Source organism: Papio anubis, chromosome 16, assembly GCF_008728515.1.
Source record: "Papio anubis isolate 15944 chromosome 16, Panubis1.0, whole genome shotgun sequence".
Taxonomy (NCBI): Eukaryota; Metazoa; Chordata; class Mammalia; order Primates; family Cercopithecidae; genus Papio; species Papio anubis.
The window spans coordinates 78,192,335-78,215,035 of NC_044991.1; the positions used below are offsets into that span (position 1 = coordinate 78,192,335).

Here is a 22,701-nt window from a genome sequence, read left to right on the forward strand (position 1 = left end):
CATAGCCCCTTTCGAGGGGAATAAAAGGTCATTCCATAAATCTCAGGCATTATTAAAGATGACGGCAGTGCACGATTACTTGACACCCACCGGGCTGGGGAAGGTAGCGCTAATTAGTCAGAAAACTTACTTTTCAGACGTGAGTCATTGGAAGCAGGTGTCAAGGGAGCCTTTAACGAGGCCCTCATGACTCAGTTGATATTTCCACTCTGCATCACCGCGTGTATATTGTACTGAGATTGTGGTGGCCTCGCCACCAGAGACAGAGGGCAGAGGAGAGAGAGAGGAGGAGAAGAGAAAGAGACAGAGAGAGAGAGAGAGAGGAGGACGAAGAGGAGCGAGAGGGGAGAGAAAGAGAGAGAGAGAGGTGCTTGGAGGACCCAGTGTCCAATGTTAAAAATAAATGCCTTCTGTTTTTTGGCCATCTTTCCTATTTCCCTTCATTCTTTTTTTAATTAATTAATTTATTTTACTTAAAGTCAGGGTCTTGCTCTGTCGCTGAGGCTGGAATGTAGTGGCTATTCTCAGGTGCAGACATGGCTCACTGCAGCCTCCAACTCCTGGGTTCAAGGGATTCTCCTTCCTCAGCCTCCCAAATAGCTGGGTCTACACCACACCTGGCTAACATTCCTTCAATAAATGTTTATTGAGCACCTACAAGGTGCAGGCCCTACATGAGGTGCTGGGAGTCAATGGTGAGCCATATTGCTGAGTCCTGTAGCTAAGAAGAGGAATAAATGAGTCAATTTCGGAGGCTGATGACTGGATATAGAAGATCAAGCTGGCTAAGAGGAAAGCGGTGGTGGTGGTGCTGATGTGGATTCTTTGAGAGGTGGTCAGGGAAGGAGCCAGCCATGCAGTGTTCCACAGGAAGGGTATCCCTGGCAGAGGGATGGGCAGGTGTGAAGGTGCTGGGATGGGAATGATGTGGCTGTGTCCTTATGGGTTAGGACAAGCTTGTGACCGTGACCTGAGTGGGAAGCCCCCTCCCCACGCCTGGCACTGAGGGGCTGTATGCCAGCTGGAGTGGAATCTGCTGGACTGGCCTGGGTGCTTTCTCTACTGTGGGTCACATATGCTATATGAAGTTGGGGACCTGTTGCAGGTGGGGTCGGTGTAGGTCGCAGGTCGGGTGGGTGCTCTGTAGGTCATTGGAGTCACAGGGAGGCCTGTGGGGGCTGCAGACTGTGCTTCTCGGTCTGCCCAGGGAACTGTAGACCCCCTTTCAAAAACATCTGTCCCTGCTCTAGGTTTAGATTTATATGCAGGTATATGATGTAAAGCATTTTTTCACAGCTTAAAATAAATGCATAGAATAAAAACCCTACACGATTTTTAAAAGATAAAATGAAGTGATTTCACCTCATAGTCAACAATGCTGACAGGCCCCCTGATGACTTCTCAACTGTCAGGGACGCCTTTGTGTGAAAGTTTGAGAAACTGGCCCTAAGGGGTGAAAGAGGTGAATAGAGGACGGAAGAGAAGGAAAAAAGGATAAAAGGGAAAAAGGAGAAAGAAAGGCGCCGGAGGTGGGGGGAGTCAAAGAGAAACGAGAGAGGGAGTACGGTATTCACAAGTCATTTTCCTAAAAGTGTCTGTTCTCTCTCTTTTGCAGGCCCAGTAGGGCCCCACCGGGCCTGAACGACCCAAGCACACAGGGCCCTTTACTTCCAGTCCCCACAGGCTGGCTTTGCTGGGAAACCCAGCTCCCCCTTTTAAGAGAGCCCCATGGAAGGCATTCTCTCTTTTTCATCAGTTTCCTTTCCCTGGACATGATCCACATTAGAGACAGACATGTTGTTGCTGTTTGTATTTTTCTCCAGGCAGACCCATAAAGCAAGTTTTTGCTGGGCATGTTATTTGCATGGTGAAAAGAATAAGCCATCTCCTTACTGAGGGAAACAGACATAGGGGCTGGGGCGGGCGGGGCTGGGCTGATGACCCGGCTTCCTTTCATGGCTGCAGGCGGAGGGGCAGGGCCCCTCTGCTGATGTGCGGGTGTCCTTCCGGGGGTGTGGGAGTGAGGGTGTCCTTCCCCGGGTGCGTGGGAGTCGGTGCTGCGCCAGGACTGCACTCGGAAGCGGCCTGTCCCTGTCCAGGCGTCTGCAGTGGATGGCAATGGCTTCGGGCCACAGATGGCAGGCAGGGCAGGCGTGTCCTCTGCGCTCAGTTATTGTCTCTGGTGTCCGAGGAGGCACTTCCGAACAAGATGTCACTGTCCTGGGACACGCTCAGCTGCGACTTGGTTTTGATGAGGAACTGCGCCCTCCGGAACATCACCCTCTCCTGCTCCTGCTTGAGCTCCAGGTAGGAGCGGGAGAAGGTGTGGAAGATGGAGGTGACTGGGAAGGCCATGAGCAGGATGCCGCTCAGGATGCTGCTCAGGGCCACCACCTGGCCCGGGGTGCTCCTGGGGACCATGTCGCCATAGCCCACCGTCGTCATGGTGATGACGGCCCACCAGTAGCAGGCAGGGATGCTGGTGAACTCGGGGCTGTCGGCCATCTCGTTCTCGATGACGTAGAGCAGGGGCGCGAAGAGGGCGATGGCCACGCAGAGGAAGAGCAGCAGGAGCCCGAACTCGCGGGTGCATCGGCGGGCCGTGAGCCCCAGGGTCTGCAGCCCCAGGGAGTGGCGCGCCAGGCGCATCACGTACAGGATGCGCAGCGCCCGCAGCACGCGCAGCACCAGCCCCACCTTGTCCAGGTAGCTGTTGCCCGCGCCGGGCTTGCGGCGGCCCGCAGCGGCGCCGTCCACCAGCAGCGTGATGTAGTAGGGCAGGATGGCCACCAGGTCGATCAGCGTCAGCGGGCTCCGCAGGAAGGCGAATTTGCTGGGCGCCTGAATGAGCCGCAGGAGGAACTCTAGGGAGAACCAGCCCACGCACACCGACTCCACGATGAAGACGTTGTGGCACATCTGGGAACAGTGGCCCTGGGAGAGAGGGGAAGGGACGCCGGAGGGGTCAGCGGGTCCACCAGGGAAGGAGCGCGGAAGCTCTGCCCTGTGCTCTGCTGGGTTTCCCAGGCGGAAGGTGACCTCTCCAGGTTGAGTGGCCCCAGGTCCTCTCCCTAGTTGTGCCCACTGAGGCCTGCAGCACAAAGCACCATCTCTACTCTGGCTGCTCCTCATCTCTCTCTCCAGCCCCCACCTCGGCCCTAAACTCGACCCCCAACCGGCTGCCTCCCTGACGCTCCCACCTGGCTGTCTGAGGGGCATCTCGAACTTGCTATGGGATCCTGGTTTTCTCTGCCCACTGGTGGTTTCCCTCCCTAGCTTTCGGCAATCCCATCTTTCCAATTGCTCAGGACAAAAGACCTGGCCTCATCCTTACCACCTTGTGTATAATTCCCAGGAAGTCTCTTCTTTTAAAACAGTGCGAGAATCAGACCCACGGCCCACTGCTCCCACCTGGTCGGGCAACTGTTCTTTCTTGCCTGGACAGTTGCAGTCACCTCTCCAATGGGCTCCCTCATCCCTGCAGCCCATTTTCCACACATAGCCTGAGGGATCCTGTTCCTCCTCTGCTTAGCACCCTCCATGGCTCCCAATGGACTCTGAGGGATAGTCATGTTCAGTGCCCCCATCACTGCCCCGGGCAAATTTAGGCTAAGGCTGCCTCACCGAAGCTTTCAAAAGAGGCTGGAAATGTGCAGTTTTACATGAACTCTCCTGGTGATAAATGTTGGTGATAATGTTGGTTAAATAGATAAAATGTTGATTTAAGTCCTGGTGATAATTCAATGCAAAGAAATACTCTATGGTCCACGAAAACATATTTTTACTGGGTTTGGCATGCAGGCTGCCAGCTTGCCTCTCTGGTCTGCAATATAACTGGGTGGTAAACAGTCCTTGAGTGGATTTGGGCCTCATCCTTGAAGGGGCCTTTGGCAGAGAGGAGAGGCCAGCGTGGTTCCAGCCTGGGGCATCTTGGAGGCTCTGGGTTACGGCTGAGTTCGACACGTCCCACCTGAACAATTCTGTCCCTAGGAATATGTTAGAGGCTGGAGATATGAGCTAATACCTGGTGGGGCTTTAAGGTCTTAGACCTCTGGGATGGGAAGCCCCTTCCTCTGGGAAGCCTTCCTGGAGTGTGCCCCACTAAGTAGCTCCAGCATTGTCAGTGGGCCTGCCACACAGAGCCTCCTTGGCTTGTGTCTCATGCTTATGGTGATGGGGGGTGGCGCCACTAATCCATCCCAACCCCAATAGACTTGAAGCTCCTTGAGGTTGGAAGACTTGTCCTGGTCACCCTGTCTCCCCTGTAGTGCCTGCATACAGTAGGCACTCAAATGTGTGCACAAGGAGCAAGTGAAGAAGTGAATCCCACTCTGGGCCCCAAAATGAAGTTGAAGAACAGCATTTTCACTGAATCCTTAAAAAGTCAAGGTATTATTATTTTTTCAAAAAGCAAGTATCAGAAGTCGAACAAAACAGTGGCTTTATTAGTATTTTCCTGATAAAATCACGATCAAAGATGTTGGAGCTGAGAAGAAACTTATACTAGGTACAGCAATTTCCAGAGAGGTCTCAAATGGTGAGCATTTTCCCTTTTCTTTCTTTTTCTTCTTGACCGTAATCCTTAAGAGAGGACTTTCTACACACTCGCTATGCACCACTTCTAATCCCTTCATGTGGTGTGGACTCACTCAGCCCAATCACTTCTTTTTTTTTTTTTGCTCTTGTTGCCCAGGCTGGAGTATAGTGGTGCAATCTTGGCTCACCACAACCTCTGCTTCCCAGGTTCAAGCGATTATCCTGCCTCAGCCTCCCGAGTACCTGGGATTATAGGCATGTGCCACCATGTCTGGCTAATTTTGTATTTTTAGTAGAGACTGGGTTTCTCCATGTTGGTCAGGCTGGTCTCCAACTCCCGACCTCAAGTGATCTGCCTGCCTCAGCCTCCCAAAGTGCTGGGATTACAGTTGTGAGTCACTGCACCCGGCCCCAATCACTTCTAATCACTTCATGTGAACTCACTGAATCCTTGCAACACTGTGAGGTGGGCCTGTTCATACCCCCCCTGGACAGGTGAGAAATCAGAGGCTCAAAGAGGTTAAGTAACTTGCCCACGGCTACTACCCACCTAGAGAGGAGAAAGCAGGATTTGAATTCAGGCTATCTGGCTCTAGCCCTGACCTCATCATCACTACCCCTCATGCTTATTAAAAGTTAATTTTACCAGCTGGGTGTGATGGCAGTTGCCTGTAGTCCCAGCTATTCAGGAGACTGAGGCAGGAGGAATGCTTGAGTCCAAGAGTTCGAGTCCAACCTGGGCAACATAGCAACACACCATCTCTAATTTTTTTTTTTTCCCCAGACAGAGTCTCACTCTGTTGCCCAGACTGGAGTACAGTGGAGAGATCTTGGCTCATTGCAACCTCCACCTCCCAGATTGAAGCGATTCTCATGTCTCAGCCTCCCAAGTAGCTAGGATTACAAGCGAGTGCCAACACGCCCAGCTAATTTTTGTATTTTTAGTAGAGATGGGGTTTTGCCATGTTGGCCAGGCTGGTCTTGAACTCCTGACCTGAAGTGATCCACCTGCCTCAGCCTCCCAAAGTGCTGGGATTACAGGTGTGAGCCACCACACGTGGCCTAAAATTGTTTATCTAATTAAAAAAAGTTTAAAAAGTTAACTTTACTAGTTGAACGCTATTTTCTTAATACCCATTTAAAAATTCAGCTTATAAGCCAGGCATGGGGGCTCCCTTCCTCCACATACATAAGTGGAAAAATCCTGACACGGTGAGTACTTCTAATGTGAAATTCGAGAGCGCATGTACATGAGACATGAGAATCGCTTCAATCTGGGAGGTGGAGGTTGCAGTGAGCCAAGATTGCACCACTGTACTCCAGTACAGTGTCATCTTAGCACTTTGGGAGGCAGAGGTGGGAGGATCACTTGAAGCCAGGAGTTTGAGGCCAGCCTGGGCAGCAAAGCAAGACCCTGTCTCTTAAAAAAAAAAAAAAATTCAAGGTATACAAAAAATACCAGCAGCCCTCTGTGGATTATTAATGCAACAGCTATTGCTACTTCCTCCACATACATAAGTGGAAAAATCCTGATATGGTGAGTACTTCTAATGTTAAATTCGAGAGTGCATGTAAAGCACTTAGCACATGCAGGGTATACAGTCAGTGCTCAAAAAATACTGGCTGGCATGATATTTACATTCATTTCGCACCACCATACCTGTTTCTCCACTGCCTATACAATTTGTACCTCTGAGACCTCTCGGTCTTTCTTGAAGCTTACAGAATCCCCATATATAGGGAAGGAGTCACCAATTCAAAGGCCCATGGTCTCATACACAAGGAGACTGAACTGGGCCCCTGTGGACTTGGCTGTCCCCAGGAGCTGCCGTGTAGGACTGCAGGTTGGTGTGTATGTTGGCAGTGGTAGGGGAGGGGAGGGACCTAACCTTAGAATTTTTTTTTTAATTTTATTTTTTAGAGATGGGGTCTTACTCTGTTGCCCAGGCTGGAGTGCAGTGGTGTGATCACGGTTCACTGCAGCCTCACCTCCAAGGCTCAAGCAATCCTCCTGCCTCAGCCTCCCAAGTAGCTGGGACTACAGGTACAAGCCACCACACCTGGCTAATTTAAAAAATTTTTTTTTGGTTTTGTTTGTTTGTTTTGTAGAGACAGGGTCTCACTACATTGCCCAGCATGATTTTGAACTCCTGGGCTCAAGCGATCCTTCTGCCTCCAGCTCCCAAAGTGTTCGGATTATAGGCATGAGCCACCATACCTGGCCTGATCTTATGATTTTTAAAAGAAGCTGAGATTTTGAATTTTTATGTGAAAAACCGTCACTTTTAATGTTGGCAACCAAGTCAAATTTTTGGGAAACCATGTTTCCCAAATCACATAGTCTGGTGGGGCTATATTAGGTCCCCAAGCTGCCACGTGGGAGCCATATTTCCATGCTTACAAACACAGACTGGACTTAGACCGGGGGTTGGGCAGTGTCCTCAAATACCGAGTGGGTGTGAAAACACTTCCCCCCCAAGGTTGCTCCAGGGAGCTTCCCAGGGCTCTTATCATTCCCTGGGGAGATAAGACGTAGGTGGCACATGCAGCCCAGCTCCCGGTTCCCGTGAACTCCCAGATGAGTGGGAGCCCTTAAACCGTAGCACACACCCCGTGTCAGGCGCTAGAGTAAACAAACTTTCCATTCATTCTCTTATGTAACAAAAAGAAATGCTCACCATTTGTAGACACACATGTACCCATCAGTAAAAATTATCTTCAGGACCCAGAAAATGTGTCTGGGCTACTATGATGCAAAGGATTAGGAAGGTTGAGAAAGAGCCAAGTAGTTGAGATAAATTTGATGATCTATGTAATATGCTTCGCTCAGGGCCAGGCACGTCAAAAATCATGCCATCCATTTATCCACTCATTTGTTCGTTCAACAGATAGTGGTTGAGTGCCTGTTTGTGCTGGACACTGTTCTAGATACTGGCAAGGGAGAGTGCAGTGGCAGGCACAGTGGAGGCCAGGACAGGCACAGGAATGGACCCCCACGCGCTCACATATTAACAGGGAGGCAGACCATGCACACAAACGTTCCTGATGTCAGGAGGGACCAGGGATACTATTCAGCCAGTGTGCAATCAGGGGAGGCTTCCTGGAAGAGGTGACAATGCTCAGCGTCCCTTCCCTCATGGTGGCGCATCTCCCCGCGGGGCGTGGGCTCTTACCTGCTCCTCCTCCTCCCTCAGGCTGGGCAAGGTGCTGACGGAGAGGTTGACGGCGGTGACGGTCACGAAGAGCACCGACAGGCAGGCGAACACCTTGCCGGGCAGCCCCGAGTGCGGCCTCTCCACCATGTCGCGCAGTCGCCGCATGCAGCGCCCCAGGCGGCCCTCGCCCTCGGCCGGGCCCTCGCTGTCGCGGCCCTCGCTGTCCAGCACATCGTCCTCTTCCTCCCGCTCCACCATCTCCGCGAACTCCTCGATCTTCTGCAGGTAGCGGCGCTTGCAGCAGCCGTCCAGGTGGTCCTCCGCGATGCCCCAGTACAGCAGCTCCTCCTGGAAGGACAGCGCGCACATCTCGCGCAGCAGCCGCAGCTTGCCCGCGCGCAGGAAGGTCAGGATGGTGCCGAAGGCCCCCGGGTTGCGGTCGAAGAAGAACTCGTTGCAGGTGACGTCGTAGTCATCGCACACGTTGAGGATGTCGTCGAAGTTGGTGCAGGCCTTGAGCTGGCCCAGGCGCGTCAGCGGGAACTCGTCCAGCGTGGTCCAGGGCAGTGAGTACTTGATGCCGCCCACGTTGATGATGATCCGACGGCGGCGGTCCTCGGGCTGGCAGCCTTGGGGGGGCTCATCTTGCGGCCGCAGCCGCTGCGCCCGGCGGTAGAACGCGCCCTTGATGGCCTGGCGCTGCGGGAGGAAGGCCGGGTGGAAGGAGGCGTCCGAGGTGCAGCTCAGCGCGCTGTAGTCGTAGTCAGAATTGTCTCCCGGTAAGAGGGTCATTTTGAGCCTTCACATCCCTCTCGGGCCTGTGGGGAGAAGGGAGGAAAGACCCTTAGTGACCACTCTTAGCTTCACCTTGCTGAGAATGCAGACGCCGCAGATATTCAGTTAGGGATGGAATCTTTGTCCACCACATCCATAGGCTGCAGCCCTTAGCCCTGCCTGGCATGGTATTAGGAGGTGGGGGCTTTGAGATGTCATTTGGTTCAGATGTGGTTATGACAGCAACGTCCCCACGATGGGATTCGTGTTCTTATAAGAAGAGGAAGACAGGCTGGGCGCAGTGGCTCATGCTTGTAATCCCAGCACTTTGGGAGGCTGAGGCGGGTGGATCACCAGAGGTCAGGAGAGTTTGAGACCAGCCTGGCCAACATGGTGAAACCCTGTCTCTACTAAAAATAGAAAATCTAGCTAGGCATGGTGGCATGCACCTGTAATCCTAGTTACTAGGGAGGCTGAGGCATGAGGATCACTTGAATCTGGGAGGTGAAGGTTGCAGTGAGCTGAGATTGTGCCACTGCACTCCAGCCTGGGTGACAGAGCAAGACTCCATCTCAAAAAAAAAAAAAAAAAAAAAAAAGGAAGGGACACCAGGGCTTTCTCTCTGCCATGTGAACACTCAGAGAGGCATCTAAGTGTGAAGCCTGGAGGAGAGTGCTGCTGGCACCCTGCTCTTGGACTTGCAGCCGACAGAACTGGGAGAAATAAGTGTTGCTGAAGCCACCCAGTCTGTGGTATTAATATTTGGTTACATCAGTCTGAGCTGACAAAGACATTCACCTAATAGTGAAATAGCAACAATATTGTTCAGCATCTCCCAGCCTTCACGATTCTCCCATATCCATCTATGCACTGGGGATGCAGCCGTGTGCAGAATGTGAAGGGGGTCTCTGATCCCAGGCAGCGGACATCCTAGTGGATTTTCAGGTGACACATGTACTGTTATTTACTTAACATTTTATTTTAAATTCACCTTTTTTTTTGGTATTTATTTGGCTTGGAAAAACAATTTAGTGTAGACTTACAGTTCTCATAGGGCTGATTTTGTCTCTCAAAAGACATGTAGCAATGCCTGGAGGCATTTTTGCTGGTCATGACTGGGGATGCTATTGACATTTAGTAGGTAGAGGCCAGGGAATGCTGTTGCATGTCCTACAATGCACAGGACAGTCCCCACAACAGACATTTATTAGGTCCCAAATGTCCTTAATGCTGAGGTGGAGAAGCCTGGTTAGTGGTTATGAACATAGACTTTGGAGTCACACAGCCTAGGCAAATGACTCAACCTTGGTGTGTCTCAATTTCCTTGTCTGTAAAATGGGTACAGCCACGTGACCTATTTGATAAGATTACTGGGAGGCCTAAGTGACTTATGTACTTAGGAGCATTTAATGCAGTGCCTGGCACATAGTAGGTACTCAGTAATTATTGTCTATTATTACTATTATTTTTGAGACAGAGTCTCACTCTATTGCCTAGGCTGGAGTGCAGTGACACCATCTTGGCTCACTGCAACCTCTGTGCCTTGGGTTCAAGCAATTCTCGTGCCTCAGCCTCCTGAATAGCTGGGACTACAGGTGTGCCACCACACCCGGTTAATTTCTGTATTTTTAGTAGAAATGGTTTTGCCATGTTGGCCAGGCTGGTCTTGAACTCCTGACCTCAGGTGATCTGCCCACTTTGGCCTCCCAAAGTGCTGGGATTATAGGTGTGAGCTACCACGCCTGGCCTATTATTATTTATCTTAAAGGGATAACTTATATTGTTTCCATTAATGGAAAACAGGTATCACTTGCCATAAATCAGAAGCAACGGACAAAGAAATGCACAGCTATGAAAGCAATGCCATGTTTGCTCAGGTGACGCAAACATCACCTTGAGGATGGATGCAGGGGTGAGCTGGACAGTCACGTTCATCCAGGAAGCCTTCCTTGGCTCTTCCAGCTAAATTGAGCACCCCTCCCCTTACAACTGGTGCATCTGTCTTCACGGCACTTACCACCCGGTTCTAGAATTGTCTGTGTGCAAGCCTGGCTCCTTCATTAGGGAGCCTGCTCCCTGGGGGAAGAAACGTGCTTCAGTCATATCTGAATCCCTGTGCTCAGCACTGTAAGGGCTCAAAGAAGTGCTTGCTAAATGAGTACATCTCCTGTTGATGAGACCAACATGATAAGGCGACTTCTGGGGAACTGAGGTCAAAATATTAACTCACATGGACTCCTTCCTTCCCTACCCTCAAAGCTAACGGTTTGCGCTACTGGAACAAGATTGCTTATTCATTACCAGTTCATGGGCTGAATTTGGTTCACAGATATTTTGCTTGGCTTGGAGAAGTTTTTGAAAGTTGAGAAATTTCATGTAAAAATCCATATCCTTGGCTTCTCTTAAAAAATCAGGATATCTGGCAACACTTGGCCTAAACGCCAACTGAGAAATGGCTACCCCTTTAGGCAGCACATACTCCAGTCCACCACAGTCCCCACCCCCTACACTATTGTCTTCCTAATGCCCACTCTATTCCACTCACATGTGTTTCCTTCCCAGCCCTATAGGCATTTGAGTTTGAGACCCATAGATTACAGCTACAGAGCTCTCTGGAATTAAGCTGATGCACAGAAAACTTAGTAGGAGTCAAACACTCTGCTTTTAAAAATCACCAGCCCTCGGCCGGGTGCGGTGGCTCAGGCCTATAATCCCAGCACTTTGGGAGGCCGAGGTGGGTGGATCACGAGGTCATAAGATCGAGACCATCCTGGCCAACATGGTGAAACCCCCTCTCTACTAAAAATACAAAAATTAGCCAGGTGTTGTGGCACGTGCCTGTAATCCCAGCTACTCGGGAGGCTGAGGCAGGAGAATCCCTTGAACCTGGGAGGCGGAGGTTGCGGTGAGCTGAGATTGTGCCACTGCACTCCAGCCTGGTGACACAGCAAGACTCTGTCTCAAAAAAAAAAAAAAAAAAAAAAAAAAAAAAAAATCACTAGCCCTCTCCCTAGACAAATCCCCGATGGAATCAAGTTGGTAAAAGTCTATCAATTCCACATGGAAACCCATTTCTAATACTTAAATATGGGTCGGTGGTGTGGACATGTTCAGGAATACACCCGCTCATGCACACACACATACACAAACACATGTACAAATGAATGAGAAAGTGTTTTAATAGGTGCTGGAAGGAGAGGCAGGGTGTCTCACGCTTAAAAGGGCCTCCTTCCTAAGAGGAATTGCTTTACAAAAGCACATCATCCCTCTGCTACTCACTGATCTTTGGGGAAGGCCACAATTGCATAGATCAGGGTTTGGAAAACTAGGGTACACCTGTGTTTAAAAGAAAAATGATTTGATTTTAGACGGTGAGAGTGTTTTTAACTTCACCTAAAATTGGAACCCATCTCCTCAGGCACAGCCTGCCAGGATCCCTTGGAGGCGTGGGAATAATCCCTTTCAGGCACTTTCCTTGGTGATCTCTCTTTTCAGCTCTGCTGTTTCATCTTTGCTACCACAGACGAGAGAAAAAGTGACATTCTGTTTGGCAAGAATGGTGATGGAGGTAAAGGGAAAGTGCCTCACACAAGCCCTGGAGGGCTCTTGTGAATCTCCATGGCTTTAATCACCTCTTCTTTTCAGGAATTTCTTCTTTCAACCCTCCCTGCTTTCCCTCCAGCAGAAAACTCCCCCAATTAGCGATTTATTTCCTTCACGCCCTGCCCCCATGTGAGTTTCCTGTGTGGAAGGTGATCCTGTCTCAGCAGCATGGTGAGTATGGAGAGGCTGATGCTACTCCATACAGTAATAAACACAGTAACGACCTTGTTCTCAAAGCCAGAGTTCCCTGGGGAGATGCCGAGGCCGGAACTTGCTAAAGGAAGAACAGGCATATTTTTCCATGGCCTTTGGTCTTGCAGATACCCGATCTGCTGTGAGATGGATGGCTCAGCACCTCTAGACCCTACACTAAAGTTCATAAATCAAAGAGGCCCCAAAGCCTGGGCTTCTGAAAAATAATGCTGCTTTTCACCCAGCCTGACATCCTCACAAGAAAATTTTTATTTCTCCATGGTGTTAGTTCTGTTAGTTCTACAGCATGGTGGGTTTTAGTGATTTTGCCTCCGAGGGTCTATGGATGCTTGGGGAGAGGAAGCTGTTTGAGGCAGAGGCTGCGATGGGGGAGGTGAGGTGAAGTCCGGAGGCAGGTGTCATTCATTCATTCATTCATTTGCTCATTTATTCAATAGTTACTGAACACTCACCACGTGTCAGACTCAGACTCTGTGTTAGAGCCAGAGACACGGCAGAGAACAAGACAGACCCAGCCCTTGTCCTCACGGAGGTGACCTTCTGGTGGGAGAGGCTGCTTCCAAATGAGCACACAAGTCATTTCAGGCTGCAGTGACTGCCCTGTTGTTGACAGAGCAAGGGGAAAGATGGAGAATGACTACTGTGGGATGTGGGGCAACACTGGCTGGAGGGGTGAGGAAGGGCTTCTGGGAGGAGGGGACATGGGGCTGAGCCGCATGGATGGATCCAGCTCTGTGAGGAGCTGGCAGAGGGAGTGGCAAGAATTTTCTCCCTGACTTGGGGGTGGGCTTGGATGATCAAAGACCAGAGAAGGCCGAGCACAGAGCGAGGGGAAGCTGGGAGAAGCGGAGGGGGGCAGGGGCTAGGTGCAGCCGGGCCCAGGGACTGACAGTAAGGAGCTGGGGCTTATTCTGCAAGGGACAAGGAGTCCATGTGCACCTGCCAGGTCAGTGGACAGCGAGTGGGCTGGGGAACCCAGGCTGGAGGCTATGGAAGTCATTGTGGAAATGACTAAGGTTTACAGCGGTGAAAGTCCTGGAGAACGGGAGGGATTTGGGATGAACTTTGGAGGAAGAGCCTTCAGGACTGGCTGAGGAATGGGGCCTGGGGGAGCGGGAAAGAGAATCAGGATTCCAAGGGTACCATTTACCGAGGCTACCGATAGGTGGCGCTATGGTGAGCTGAGTCAGAGGAAGCCGTTCCCGGCTGTGGGACGATGGACCGAAGAGGATGCCGGCAAAATCCAGGAGGGAGGGTGGAGATGGGTGTCTCCCAAGGATGGTGCCAGACCATCAATGCTGAGCTGATGGGTGTGTGTTTGCCGGGGGGGAGGGTGTCACCTGGCAGCTTTGACCTGGCTAGACTGGCAAGGGCAGGGGGGCCACCGGGTAGCAGAGCTATGGTGAAGCCAGAGGCAGGGGCCTCACCTGTGCCCTGTGTCCGGTGTCCGGTAACCACTGAAGGTGCATCACATCAGGCCAGAGTGGTCAGTGCAGGGCATATGGTAGGCAGAAAAATGTCCCCACAATCCCCTTGATGCCCATGTCCTAATCCTAATCTCTGGAACCTGTGACTATGTTAGATTGCATCGCAAGGAGGAATGAAGGTTACAAATGGAATTAAGGCTGCTAATCAGCTGACCTGAGATGGGAAATTATCTTGGATGATCTGGGCGGGCCCAGTGTAATCAACAGGGTCCTTATTTGTGGAAGAAGAAGCAAGCAGGAGGCAGAGCGGCAGAGGGCTGTGGCATGAGAATGACTCCACTGGCCACTGCTGGCTTTGAAGATGGAGGAAGGGGCCATGAGTCAAGGAATGCAGGTGGCCTCCAAAGGCTGGAGGAGGCAAGGAAATGAGCTCCCTGGAGCCTGCAGAAAGGAGCACAGCCTTGCCAACACTCAATATTAGCCCAGGCAGACCCATTTCCAACCTCTGACTTTCAGACCTGTAACATAATACAATTGGGCTGTCTTAAGCCACTCAGTTTGTGGTAATTTGCAATAGGAAATGGGATGCTGAGGCCGGGCATGGTGGCTCACGCCTGTAATCCCAGCACTTTGGGAGGCCGAGGTGGGTGGATCACTTGAGGCCAGGAGTTTGAGACCAGCCTGGCCAACGTGGTGAAACCCCATCTCTACTAAAAATACAAAATTAAGCTGGGTGTGGTGGTGGGCGCCTGTAATCCCAGCTACTGGGCAGACTGAGGCAGGAGAATCGCTTGAACCTGGGAGGTGGAGGTTGCAGTGAGCGGAGATGGTGCCACTGCGCTCCAGCCTGGGCGACAGAGCAAGACTCTGTCTTGAGAAAAAAAAAAAAAAAAAGGATGTTGAAAAAAAGCTGGTTCTGGTTCTGCTCCAGCTCAGGGGACAATGTGCCAACCACCCCAAGCTGAGGAAGCAGAAGGGCGCACAGGCTTTAAAATCAGGAGACCTGGGTTCAAGGCCAGTTGCTCTGTGACTTTCGGCAAGTCATGCCCTACCCCTGAGACTCAGTTTCTTTATCTGTATAATGAGGCTATAAACAGCTCCTGCCTCCTTGAGTTATGGTGAGGACAAAAGCAGATGGCATAGGTGATACGCTTGGCTCCATGCCTGATACTCAGTGAACCCTCAGTAGTCGCCTCGGAATTCTCACGAGCTACAAGAAGAGTCGGCTGCCCCACTCCCTGCTTCCCAAGAGAATCTTCTTTTCTGACCTGACTCACTGGGATTTGGATCCAGCATCATCTGACCCCCAGATCCCATTGCTGGAGGGTGTGTGGGCTGGCCAGCACTCTGGGAAAGCCACTGGGTGGTAATGAGGGAATGAGGATGCTGCTGCCCTGTGACCCAGAATCCCACTTGTGGGTATATTTCCCAGACCTGGGACCACAGAGGGTTGTGGCAGACATTGTCAGTAATAAATTACTTGCACTCAAATCCTTCACTCAGGGTTTGCTTCTGGGGAACCAGATGGAAGACAGTAACAAACAAGGTACAAGAATGTGTGTTCTGTGTTGTTTAAGGTACCAGGAAGTCCCCTAGCATCCATCCTCAGAGGAGTGGACAGGCAGGTCTTCATAGAGGCAGATTTTGGAATCCTGCAGATTGCCCAGGAATCAGAAGCAATGGACTGGGTGGAAGTTTAGCAACACATTTAGGTCTTAAAAACAGTGTGCCGAGTGGAAAAAGAAACAGAAGTTTCTAGCACTGTGCTATTTATGTAAATGAACACACACACATTACATATTTTACAAGGTCTCAAGCACATGTGAGGATCTATATCAACCACATGGAGGGTGCCTGGAAGGGCAAAGGAAGGGGAAGAAGCACAGAGATTGGAAAATAGAAGAAAAATGAGTAAGATGAGACAGCCTGGCACAGGCCAATGAGGAGGCGTGCTGGGAAGCGGTGTGGTTTGTACAACTCCTGGTTTTAACCCAGGTTTAAAAAGAAAAATGAAGAGCACAAGCACAACAGAACCTTCTGAATTGCTCGGGGTGCTTGGTGGAGATACAGATTCCTGGGACCCTCCCTTCCCAGTGGGAATGCCTGAAGGGGAGGCCCAGGAATTTTCACAGGCTCTACTGGAGATTGATTCTGTGTGAGGGAGGGGACTGGGAATGCCTGGAGCTCTCCCAGGGGCTGGAGGCACAGGAGCCGCTCTGGGCTTTGGCCAGGACTCCCCTGCCCAATGTGTCAATCTCCTAGAGGCTCTGGAAGGCTCTGTGAGTCCCGCTTCATTGGAGAAATGGAATCCCTTCTGGTTCATGAGAAAAATCTTCTGCACTGGGGCTGCCTTGATCAAATTTCCATTCAGGAGCCCAGAGATCCACTGACACTCTCCTTGCAATTTTTCTATCCTTCCTTTAAGGAAAAAGGTGATGCTTATAAGCTATGGCTGAGGGCTGAGAACATACTTCCAAAGATAAATGATCATTGAGACCATAGGGCGTTCTGAGTGGCAGTTGTCATGTGACCACCCTGAGGTCAACACATGACTGAGGGTACAGGTGCAGGACCTGTGCGGTGGGTTTGGGAGGGTGGAATGGGATGGAGTGAAGGTCCAAGCCAGGGTGGCTAGCCGCCCCTGCTGCTGCTGCTGCTAATAACCCTGTGGCCTGAGCAGGCCATCACACCCACTGAGCCGCTGGCCTCTCTGAGCCTGCCTCCTCCCCTAGAAAATGGGGATAAGACTGCCGACCTCACAGGGCTATTATGGGGATCTGGTGAATGGAGGTTTGCTGCAGGGATGAGCAGTGTCACCGGGCCTCCTCTCCCCATGGCTACATTCCATCAGGGCATGAAATGGTTCTACAAATGGTCCTGGGCTGACCCCAACTGCTTTCAGGTCTCTCCGGGGTTCCAAAAAACTGCGGGCCTCTCTGGACTCTGTTCTTTCTGTCTTATGCTCTCCGTCCCTCTTCCAAGTGGCAGTGGGGAATGCAGAGAGAGTGCTAAGTGCACAAAGTGTTATAAATAGCAGCAACCACAGCCTCCCTCCACTGCAAACTCACTAAGTGCCAGGTGCTGTTCTAGAGGCTTAATTGCATGAGTCTCCATCCTTTCCTAAAAAGGTAGGCATTATCACTAATACCCCCACTTTATAAATGAAGAAACTGAGGCTCTGAGAAGTGAAAACTTATGTCTGGCAAGAAGCGATGAAGCCAGAATTAAACTAGGTCTGTGGGACTCCAGGCCAAACCTCTTTGACCCCTGCCTTTTACTGCCTCCTTGAACCACTTGTTCCTTTCGGGGAGCTGGGGTGATGTCTCCACCCTTTGCAGTGAATCAAGGACTGGGTTTCTAGTCTGTGTTTCATATGGACAAGATTTTGGAATGTTTTTGAGGATGGGGAGAAGCAGGTAATTGTCTATGGCTGGGGAAACGTATTTATCACTATTAAAAAATTGACAAAACCCCTAGTTTTGCCAAACTCAGGGTTGCCATTTTGGCCTCTGGGAAGGAGATGTTGACGATGGAGGCAGAGGGTGGAGTCGTCTCCAGAAGCCCTGCGGACGCCTTGATTTTGACCCAGTGAGTCTCATGTGGTCTTCTGAGCTCCAAAAACTATGAGACAATAAATTCAGGCTGGGCGCAGTGGCTTTCGCCTGGAATCCTAGCACTTTGGGAGGCCAAGGTGAGAGAACTGCTTGAGTTCCAGAGTTCAAGACCAGCCTGGGCAACAGAGTGAGACCTTGTTTCTACAATTAAAAAAAAAATTAGCTGAGCGTGGTGGTGTGTACCTCTAGTCCCAGTGACTCAGGAGGCTGAGGCGGGAGGAACACTTGAGCCCAGGAGGTCAAGGCTGTGGTGGGCCATGATAGTGACACTACACTCCAGTTGGGTGATAGAGCAAGACCCTGTCTTCAAAATAAATAAATAAATAAATAAAATAATAATGATCACAAATTTGTATTGTTTTAAGCCACTAAATGTGTGCAAGTATGTGAAAGGAGGAAATTAACACAGCCTCCAAGGCAACTTTCCAGAAGGAAAGCATTTCTCTCCTGCACTCTGTAGGCTTTGGCTTCTCTCTCGTACCATGCCTCTCAACCTTGCCATTCCCTCACTCCCAGTGGGTGTCTCGGGGACCCGTCCATCTCTCTCCATGCCACTCTTTCCCAGGCCCTGCAGTGTTTCACTGCCAGTATAGCTTCATCTGTCAGGATTAGGGCTCCTGGCCGGCCGACTCAGAGGCAGGTCAGGCTGCATTAATCCCCAATTAAAACGTTAATCAAAATGGATCCAACCATTAGCCTGGCCTGGGTCCTGGCATGTTAGATTTCTGAGAGCTGCTGTGCCCTGGTGGAGAATCTGTCTTTCTTAGCCACCTGCCGTCTGTTCTCGCCATAGTCCCACCTCCCTGGGCCTTGGCCCAGCCTCCTGAAAGCTGGGGCCCAAGTTCCTGGGGAGATTATGCGCTGGGAGCTGGGCTCTTCCCTCCATCCCTCACTTGCCCCCAAATGAGAAAAAGTGCCAGTGTCCCTCCCCGCTATAAAAAAGACAGGCTGCCTCCGGAGGAGCCTCCCTGCTGTGCTTCAGGCAAGCAAAATAACACCAAATGCACGTTTACATTTGCCTTCTTCCATGGGGGGGTGTTTGGGGACTGGAGCCAGAAGATCCTTTACTCTTTGCCTCCTTGTAGCTCAAAATTAAGCAGAGAAGCAGGCTTGGGGGAGCAGTGGGGACCTCGGGACGGCAGGAAGGGAGACACCTGCTTACCGGAGTCCTCTGGAGGGAGAGCATGATTGGACCTTCCTGGGGAGGTGTGGGTGTGAGACTGAAGACTCACCTCAGGGCAAGGGACAGTCTTAGGCACAATTCAGATCCTATTTGTAGCAAAGTCACTTCATTTCTGATTTTGTTAATCAAATACAGTCTGCTGGATGACAAAAATGGTCCACAGCGATGGAGTGCTTCAGCTAGATTCTTCGCCTCTCCCTTTTTATTAATTCTACTTAAAGGGGCTTTACCAGCTGCCATTTTTCACCCAAGGGCTCCATTTCTGGGCTTAATGCATCAACCAAGAGTAGATTCCTGTACTCCTAGACCTCTAGCAACAGGCAATGTTGACTCTTCATCAACATTGGAAAGCAGGGTGGAGAAAGGACAGCTGAGCCAAGGTACCTACTGAGGCTCCAGGAGGTGAGTTCCTTGGAGCTGGTTTGAGTCACTTAGCCCTGTATCCAGCACACATCTCTTTGTTCTTCTGTTTCCTGAGGCATCTCCCTTCCCTCTTGCCAGAGCCCAGCTGTGCGTCTGGTGCAGAGAATTCAAAGTGGTGCTCAGATCTGCACCAACCAGGCTCCAGGACAAGCTTCGAGAAAGTCTTTGGGGATGAGGAGAAGCAAGTAACCTCTGCCTCCACTGTCACATCTCCCTCCCGGAGGCCAAAAAGGCAACCCAGAGTTTGGCAAAACTAGGGGTTTTGTTGATTGTTTTACTCCCACGGCTTAAGAACCCAGGCTATAGGCTGTGAGCCTGGGCTCTCAGGTCTCAGGAGAAGAACCTAGATTCCCTCGTTTCCAGTGCGCTTGCAGTTCCCTGCAGGTTAGGAGTGTCCCACGACAGACATCTTTCCACTGGAACGGGCTGGCTTCGAGAATGACTGAGGAGGGTGATCCCCAGGGGCCAACGCTTGCCTGTTTTTCAAACACACCTTCCCTCCCTCCCCTCCTAGCAGGTGACTGCAGAGCTCCAAAAGCTGGAGGAGGCACAAGTAGAGCTCAGGTCTGGCAGAGCCTGAAAAATCCCCCAAAGGACAGCATGCCCTAGCCACAGTGCCCACCGCATGGCCCCAGTCAGCAGTGCCAAACTTTTCTTGGAGATGTGCTGCTGGTGAGGCTCTCCATAGGGACTCTGCCATCATGGGTATGGGGGTAGCAAATACACACTGATGAATAAACCTCTGCTCAGATTCATAGGGCAGGAGCTTCCCCCAACCCACAATGAATCAGACCAGTTCCTGCTCCCTCCTCTCACTTCCCCCTGTACTTATCTCAGGGAGTCAGCCAAGGGGGTGGGGGCGTATGTGTCTGTCTTCCTCTTCTATGTGTCTGTCATTTACCTGGGTAACTTTGGTGCCTGACACCCTTTAAGGACTTAATAACAGCAAGTGCTTAAGAAAATGCCTGCTGAATGCACAACTTAACTCATAAACCCCATTGGTGGGCACCTGCATTCCTCAGTAATGTTGGATCAGTGTTTCTCAACTCCTCCCCACCCTACCCCATCACCCGCCCCTAAGGAGCTTTGAAAAGATCTTTTCTTCCTATTCTAGAACCAATTCCAGCTTCCACGCCTCCCACCTTGAGAATGAATGCATTAGATGAACCAAGACTTCTGCCTATACACATGGGCTGCTACAGTTGGCCGCCCCAGCAGTCTGCGACCTCCCAAGGGGGGGCCTGGGTCTTAATCCTTACTTCTCTCTAAGCTGCTTGAAGGGTGCTCCCATTCTATCCTGCCCCCATCCCATCCCTCTTCACTTCTCCCCAGAATAGCACCTCCATAAATGTTTGTGAACTGAATGAATGATTGTTGAGCGCCTGGCATGATGAGCTGCTCATAATAGGTGCTCAACCTATCTTTGTCCAATCTATGAATGAATGAATGAACTTCACCCTTTTCCTTCCATACCTCCGGGCTGAACCTCTCTCCCATATGGAAACCCTAAGGCTGAGACCACCACCTTCCTACCAGTTACTGGGGTGCCTAGTGAACTTTCTCAGTATCCCCAGCGCCTAGCACACAGTAGGCGCCCAATAAATGCTTGTTATGTTCATAGTTAATGACTGAATCAGGCCCATGGTGGGGGTGGAGGGGGGTTCCATACCGTGCCTAAGGATACAGTGAATGAGCAAGTGACAGACACCCCCCCACCCCAATCCCTAACTCTCCCTCCTCCTGGGATCCGGGGAGAAATCTCGGTCCAGAGCCGGGATGCTCCCCCGCCGGGGTCACCACGGCGGCGAACGTCCCGGACTTCGCATCCTGGGGACCCCTTGGGAAGAACCGAAGCCCGATCTGCACCTTGGCCGTAGCAAGCGCGCTCCACGCCGCCACCAGCGGTGGCTCCCGGGTCCTCTGTCGCCCTGGCCTCCCCGCAGGCGGGTTTCGAGGCCCCCGCAGGGAGTTCAGGGCCACGGCCACGTGCAGCCGCCCCCGAGCCCGAGTTTGCAGGCTCGGGGTCCGGCCCGCGCTTCGGTGGCGCCCGGCGAGGCTGCAGCGCGCAAAGTTCCCACCTCAAGTTCCCGTCGCGGCGTCCCCGCCTAGGAGTTGGCCCGGCCGCGGCTTCCGTCCCCCGGCTGCCCACGGGTCCGGGGCGAGGACGCGAGAGGGGCCTGGAAGCCGCCAGGGACGCCCGCTCTGCCTCCCGGAGCCGCCGCCAAACTTCGGTCCCGGGGCCCGGCTCAGCTCCCGCCCTCGGAGCCACGGCCGCCCCGTCTCTGCCTCCCGGTCCCCGCCGGGCTCCGAGTGCGCCGGGAGCGCGGCGCGGCAGCCGCCGAGGGAGGGAGCGGGGCAGGAGGCGGGACGGAGGGAGGGGACTGAGCGCGGGGCGGGGAGAAGGGGCGGGCAGCCGAGAGCGCGGCGCCGGGTCTCGCCCGGCTTCGGGACAGTGGCAGCGGCGCCACCGTCACGGGGCGTCCAGGCACCCAATCGGGACCCCGCACCTTGGATCCGGGGTCCTTGGCGCGCCTGCTGGATTGCGCTCCTCGCGGCACGTTCCTGAGCCCGCGTCTGGGATGGCTGGTGCTACGCCCTCCCTTCCGTTGCCTTCTTCCCGGTCTGCTTTCCCAGGAGGGCCCACCCTGCGGCCCTTTCGGCTGCACGCGCCAGCCTTTAAGGTCCCCGCGCTCCGCTGTCCTGGAGCTTCACGCACCAGGCGGCGCGGCAGCCTCCTCGGGTGGTGCGCCCTGTCAGCTTTCCCCGCGGTCCAAGTGCGCCGGTGGTCCAGGGTCCGGGCCCCAAGCAACACCGCCCCAGGGTCTACATGTGCCAGATATTAAAACCCCACTCTCCGTTGCCCCGGGGCCGCTCTCCACGCGCTTCCACATCCTGGGAACCACATGCGCCATGTCTCCTGCCTTTCCCTTGAAGTTCAAGCGCACCGCTGTCTCCAGGCCCCCTGCCCCCCTACCCCGGGCAAGTACTGCATCCTTAAGGCCCTCCACGCGCTGCTGCCCTGGAGCCGCACGCTCCAAACAAGCTTCCACATCCTGGGGGCCACATATCGGGCGCCTTTTCTCGACCTCTTGAAGCAATGTTGCCCTTGGGCCCTTCCTGCCACCGCCACCCAGGGACTGCCAGCACCTTGCTGTGCCATCTTCCTAGGGCCAGTACGCATCGTGCCAGGTGTTTGCCCTTCCAGTCCCGCGGGGCCAAGGTCCCAGAGCCCTCCCGGGTCCCAGCAGACCCGCATTTCGTCGTCCACTCCCGTGGCCGGTGCAGGGCACTTGGACCAGGTCCTGGGGTCTTGGGGTCTTGCGCCCAGTGTGGCCGCCTAGTCTCTGAGTTGGTAGGATGCTGCACAGATGCTGGAGGTTGGGTTGGAGGGATCTATTGGGTTGGAGGGATCTGTGCTGCTGGCAGGTCTGGCCTCTTAGGGTCACTTGGCTTGCACTCCGTTCCTCTTTTCCTTTCTGTCTCTACTGCCTTTGCCCATCATCAGAGAACCAAGAAAGGATATGAAGAAACCCTGCTGCCTACCAGCCTGAGGCCTTCTGCTTAAGAGTGGGGCGCGGGTTAGGGAGTCGTGGGTGCTCATTAAGTGGGTTAGGGTTAACCCTAAGAAATGAGCGCAGGGCACACTAGCCTGCGCAGCAGTCCCAGCTACTTGGGAGGCTGAGGCAGGAGGAGCATAGGAGTTCCAGGTTATAGTGCGCTATGATGGCACCACTGCATTCCAGCCTGAGTGACTGAGCTAGATCCAGCCTCTA

At 52.5% G+C, this 22,701-nt stretch overlaps 1 protein-coding gene across 1 annotated transcript; it reads right to left on the reverse strand.

The window, feature by feature from the left end:
* Positions 1 to 1,795: 1,795 nt before the first annotated feature.
* Positions 1,796 to 21,273, reverse strand: KCNG1 (potassium voltage-gated channel modifier subfamily G member 1). The gene is made up of 3 exons (XM_003904610.4): positions 21,007 to 21,273; positions 7,710 to 8,509; positions 1,796 to 2,934 (listed from the first exon to the last, which is right to left on the reverse strand). The coding sequence occupies exons 2-3, from the start codon at positions 8,481 to 8,483 to the stop codon at positions 2,167 to 2,169; spliced, it is 1,542 nt and encodes a 513-aa protein (XP_003904659.1). The 5' UTR covers positions 8,484 to 8,509; positions 21,007 to 21,273; the 3' UTR covers positions 1,796 to 2,166.
* Positions 21,274 to 22,701: the final 1,428 nt, after the last annotated feature.